Below are 6000 nucleotides of genomic sequence, written 5' to 3' on the forward strand. Positions count from 1 at the left end.
TTTTGAAAAAGTTGTAATGGCAGCTCAGTTGTTCCAGGACAATTAGATATAGTTGGAACAATTAGTTATCCATACACAAAAAAAGAAAAGAACTTCAATCAGTTCCTCATACCATATATAAAAATTAACTGAAAATTGATCATAGTCTAAATATATGACCTAAAACTATAATACTTTTAGAAAGGAGGAGAAAACCCTTGTAACCTTGAATTAGGCAAAAATATATTTTATATATATATTATTATATATATATATATGTATACACACTCACAAGTAATTCTCATGCCTCACCCTCCTGAGCAGCTGTGATTACAGGTGTTCACCACCATGCCCAACTGATTTTTGTATTTTTAGTAGAGACAGGGTTTCACCATGTTGGCCAGGCTGGTCTCGAACTCCTGACCTCAAATGATCTGCCCTCCTCTACCTCCCAAAGTGTGCTGGAATTACAGGCAGGAGCCACCGTGCACAGCCACAAAAATATTTTAAGTAAGACATCAAAAGCATATCCATAAAATAACAAATAGATGAATTGGACTTCATCAAGACTAAAACTTCTGTTTTTCAAAAAGATGAGCCACGAGTGGGAGAAAATATTTATAAATCACATAAAAGATTTGTATGCAGAATATATAAATAACTCTCAAAAGTCAGTAGTAAGAAAACCTTTTATTTTTATTTTTATTTTTTTTGAATGGGTAAAAGATTTGAACTTTTTGCCAAAGAAGAGATACAGGTGGCAGTAAGCACATTAGTCATTAAAATAATGCAAATTAAAACCATAATGGGATACCACTATTAGTAGTACCTATTAGAATTACTGAAATTGAAGATTGACCATAGCAAGTGTTGGTGAGGATGTGGAGGAACTAGATGTCTCTTACACTGCTGATGAGAATGTAAAATGGCAGAAGCACTTTGGAAAATAATCTGGCAGTTTCTGAAAAAGTTAAATGTATACCTAGTGCATGATCCAGCCATTCCATTCCTAGGTATTTATCTTCAAAAAAGAGAAAGAAAATCACATAGACTTGTAAACACGTATTTAGTTTGTAGCAGCTTCATCTGTAATAGCCAAAAGCTTGAAACAACTCAAATGTCCCTCAGCAGGTGAATGTGTAAACTGTGGTATGAGCTACACAATAGAATACTATCCAGCAAAATAAAGGAGTGAACTGTTAATGTACATTACAAGTAGATGAATGTCTTTATAACTATGCCAAATGAAAGAAGCTATATTTACACACACACACATTCACATACACCCCACGTGCTATTACATTCATACAAGATTCTAGAGGATGCAAACTAATGTATAGTTACAGAAAGGAGATCGGGGTCTCCTGGCGATGGATGATATAAAAAGGGACTGAAGAAATGGATTTAAAAAGGGCACAAGGAAATTTCTGGGGGTGCTGAGTATGTTAATTCTATTTATTGTGGTGATGGCTTCATGGCTATATACATATGTCAAAATGTGTCTAATTTTAGACTTTAAAAAACGCATTTTATTCTATATTAGTATTTCAGGGATCCCAGGACCACCCTGTTTGGTGGTTTACTAGGACACTTAGCACTCAGCATATAGTCGTTCTTGGGGCTAAGACTTATTACAGTGACATAGAAGGATACACAGGTGGATCAGTAAAGGAAAACGGCATCAGGCAGGGTCCGGAGGAATCCGTGTGTGGGTTTTCTGTGTTCCCTGCCTCCCTCTGAGATCACACAGAGCACACCACCTCTCCAGTAGTGAAAATGTACTCACAGGCGTACAATGATTACACCCAGGGAAACCCACTTAAGAGTTCAGGGTTTTGTTGGGGGGTTGTCACATAGGCACTCCTTGCCCACCAAAATTTCATATTCCTGAAAGGAAAGCAGTCGTTCAGTGGCCCAGACAGATAAAATAACCTTACAAGTGTAGGAAATGTTTCAAAAGCTGAATTCCCGGACACCAGCCAAGAGTGAGGCTTGCAAGCAGACCTTTCTAAAGGTAACAGTCTCAGGCGTGTTAACACGTTTCTGTCACTTGTACCTCGGCTTGGAGTCTCACTCTGTCGCCCGGGCTGGAGTGGTGCAGTGGCCGGATCTCAGCTCACTGCAAGCTCCGCCTCCCGGGTTCACGCCAATCTCCTGCCTCAGCCTTCCGAGTAGCTGGGATTATAGGCGCCCGCCACCTTGCCCGGCTAGTTTTTTGTATTTTTTAGTAGAGACGGGGTTTCATAGTGTTAGCCAGGATGGTCTCGATCTCCTGACCTCGTGATCCGCCCGTCTCAGTCTCCCAAAGTGCTGGAATTACAGGCTTGAGTCACCGCGCCTGGCCTCAGCTTGTTTAAAAAAAAAAAAAAAAAAATCACTGTAAAAGTTAGTATGGGTTACCACAAGACAGTCGCAGTTCATTTATTGAATAAATGATAACTATTATAAAAAATAGTAACTTTAGATTTGAGGGAGACCAATGCAGCGAGACCCTCATTACCTGGAATGCTTCATACCCTTAAATCTCCTCTTTGGAATTAGCCATGAGTGATGGTAGGCGCCTGCAATCCCAGCTACTCAGGAGGCTGAGGCAGGAGAATTGCTTGAACCCAGGAGGCAAAGGTTGTAGTGGGCCTAGATGGCACCACTGCACTCCAGCCTGGGCGACAGAGTGAGACTCTGACTCTTAAAAAAAAAAAAAAAAAAAGATACCCTTTTTGGAACAAGGTAGGATAATAATAAGTAAAACCAGGAAGCTTGGTTAATGGGAGCTTCTAATTATTTTTACTCTTTAGTAGTATGACTTTCATTTCTATTGTATTTGAAAATCTTTCCCAAGTATATCATTTTTTTCCTTTCATAAAAATTCCTTGGTTGATGATCATTATTTAACCGCTGGTTAACTGATCATGACCCAGTTCAGTTCTATAGCAAATAAAAAAGGTAAAGCACTGCTGTTGAAATTATAATTACCTCAACAACAAGACCACCTCATGCAGTTGTGCAGGTTATACCTCATCCAAGGCACACCCAGCAGTGAGGGTACGTGGAGTTTAAGTCCAGTTGGTACGTTGCCAAGCTATGGGTTCCAGCAGTGGGTATGTCTGCCCAAGAAAGGGGCACCTTTTTCTAGTTTATGCTAAGATGCCTTTTGAGCTGTTCCACACGAGCCCTGGAAAAAGGTGGTGGTAGCGATTTTCTCCTACAGTGCTGCCTAATATCAGCAAGCTTTCTTGTGGGCATCTCTTTCCCCTTAAAGAAATCCAGCTAGTAACTTTCAGTTGAGCTTCACGTTTAACCAGGATTCCACTATGTTTAACAAGGACAAGCGATTCCAGCAGTCTCTATTTTGGCCCAATTGCCCTTGAAAGGCAGGCAAATTTTTAGTCTGCGTGTTTCTTTTTATCACTCTGGAAGAAGCCAGGTTCAGTTCTGTATCTGAATCCCCTTATTAATGTCCCCAGCCAAGATTTCTGTGTATGTGTAGCCATAGAAAAGTCAGAGAAAGGACGCGCCTGTGGCTCCTCTGAGTGACATCTTTGTTCTTCCTGAGTAATGAAGTTTCCTAAAGGGGAATTAAACTTTCTCACCTCAGAAGAGAGAAGTATTGTTTAAAGATTCAACTTTGAAACAAATAGGAAAATATCTGATAGTTGCAACTTAGCTTCAAATCAGTGATGTCCAGATATTGACACCCATTTTATTTCTCCTAAACCTTGAGCCACCAGCCCAATTTATGACCGAGTAGAGATCATGGCACAGCAGCCAGCCTAACAGAGGGGGGCGATACTCTAGCAGCAGAAGGATTCTGTTTGAAAACCTTTAACTTTTGAAATTTTACACTATCGGGGGAACCCGCCCCTGATAGTTAACATGGGGTTCCTTTCTATTTCCCTAAGCATCTCCACTGGTTTGAGAAATCAAGGGAAAGAGTACAAAAGAGAGAAATTTTAAAGCTGAGTGTCTGGGGGAGACATCACATGTCGGCAGGTTCCATGACACTCTCTGAGCCATAAAACCAGCAAGTTTTTATTAGCAATTTTCAGAAGGGGAGGGAGTGCCTGAATAGGGTGTGGGTCACAGAGATCACATACTTCACAAGGTAATAAAATATCACAAAGCAAGTGGAGGCAGGGCGAGATCACAGGACCACTGGATGAGGTGAAATTAAAATTGCTAATGAAGTTTCGGGCATGTATTGTCATTGATAACATCTTGTCAGGAGACAGGGTTTGAGAGCAGATAACCTGTCTGACCAAAATTTATTAGGCAGGAGTTTCCTTATCCTAATAAGCCTGGGAGCGCTACAGGAGACCAGGGGTGATTTCATCCTTTGGGCTTCGACTGTAAAAGACGGCTGCCTCCAAGGGCGCTGTTCACAGACCTACCCTCAGGGCGCGTTCTCTTTCTCAGGGATATTCCTTGCTGAGAAAAGAATTCAGCGATAGTTCTCCTATTTGCTTTTGAAAGAAGAGAAATATGGCTCTGTTCCATCTGGCTCACCGGCAGTCAGAGTTTAAAGTCTTATCTCCCTTGTTCCCTGAAGATTGCTGTTATCCTGTTCTTTTTTTCAAGGTGCCCAGATTTTATGTTGTTCAAACACACATGCTCCACAAACAATTTGTGCAGTTAATGCAATCATCACAGGGTCATCACAGGGTCCTGAGGCGACATACATCCTCCTCAGTTTACGAAGATGACGGGATTAAGAGATTAAAGTAAAGACAGGCATAGGAAATCACAAGGGTATTGATTGGGGAAGTGATAAGTGTCCATGAAATCTTCACAATTTATGTTCAGAGATTGCAGTAAAGACAGGCGTAAGAAATTATAAAGGTATTAATTTGGGGAACTAATAAATGTCCATGAAATCTTCATAATTTATGTTCTTCTGCCGCGGCTTCAGCCGGTCCCTCCGTTGGGGGTCCCTGACTTTCCACAACATTACACCACTACCAGCCCCTCTTCTTCTACGTAGATCACATTCATTTCCTCCCTCTTTTTCCTGAGGAAACTTAAAACACACGTCTTTTCCCTTTTTATAGATGCGAACCACTCGTAAGGTCTCCGTCTGGCCTGTGGGCCTGGTTGGTGGGCGGCGCTACGAACGTCCACTGGTGGAAAATGGCAAAGTTGTTGGCTGGTACACCGGCTGGAGAGCAGACAGGCCTTTTGCCATCGACATGGCAGGTGAGCAGTGTGGGTGATGACATTTGTTCCTGCCGGACTGTTCTTATGCTCTTGTTTATAATGAAGCACTGAATGAAGGAAGCTTTAAAAGACAAATTTGGATAAAACCCTACATCATATCATATTCGGGAGATGAAATACTTAAACCTTCAAAATAGGCTCTTTGGTTAGATCAAGTGGAAATTGATTTGGAGGGTGATTAGAAAATGCCCATTCTGTTCCATTTTGTCACCTGTCTGTGCCTTTATCGCACAAGCATCTACGTGGCAGCTACTGGGTTGGCCATTGGGGATTCGGTGGTGACAGCTAGACCCTGGCTCCTGCTTTCCAGGGCTCTGTCAGCTGGAACCTTTTGGCTCCCTTCTCTAGAAGATCTATATAGTAAAATATATCATGTTTATTGATAAATTTAATAATGATTTAAAAATTGACAAGTCATTTTAATGCTTATTGGTAAGTTTAGTGCTTTATTGATATATTTAATACTAAAATATAAACTTGGATTTCTGGTATTTCAAGAATTTATTGAGTATAACTGTCTTAAAGTTTTTATTCCCTGAACAACCAACTGAATTGAATTAGCCCTGCAGTAGACCACACGTTCTAAAATGCTACTTTGTCATAAAACAACTCATTTTCTATGGGTTATAGAAAATGTAGTCCCAGCTACTCGGGAGGCTGAGGCAGGAGAATGGCATAAACCCGGGAGGTGGAGCTTGCAGTGAGCTGAGATCCGGCCACTGCACTCTAGCCTGGGCGGCAGAGCGAGACTCGGTCTCAAAAAAAAAAACAAAAAAAAAAAAACCTTGTTACAACACATTACCCTTCCTA

General features: G+C 41.1%; 1 protein-coding gene across 2 annotated transcripts in view; it reads left to right on the top strand.

Annotated features, from left to right (window-relative positions):
* Positions 1-6000, top strand: part of B3GAT2 (beta-1,3-glucuronyltransferase 2) — a 70046-nt gene that overhangs the window by 33866 nt on the left and 30180 nt on the right. For both annotated transcript variants that reach the window (XM_011957037.1, XM_011957036.1), the window contains exon 2: positions 5025-5169. In XM_011957037.1, the coding sequence (XP_011812427.1) occupies positions 5025-5169 (145 nt within the window). The remainder of the gene's footprint in view (positions 1-5024; positions 5170-6000) is intronic.

The sequence above is a fragment of the Colobus angolensis genome, unplaced genomic scaffold, assembly GCF_000951035.1.
Source record: "Colobus angolensis palliatus isolate OR3802 unplaced genomic scaffold, Cang.pa_1.0 Scaffold431, whole genome shotgun sequence".
Classification (NCBI taxonomy): domain Eukaryota; kingdom Metazoa; phylum Chordata; class Mammalia; order Primates; family Cercopithecidae; genus Colobus; species Colobus angolensis.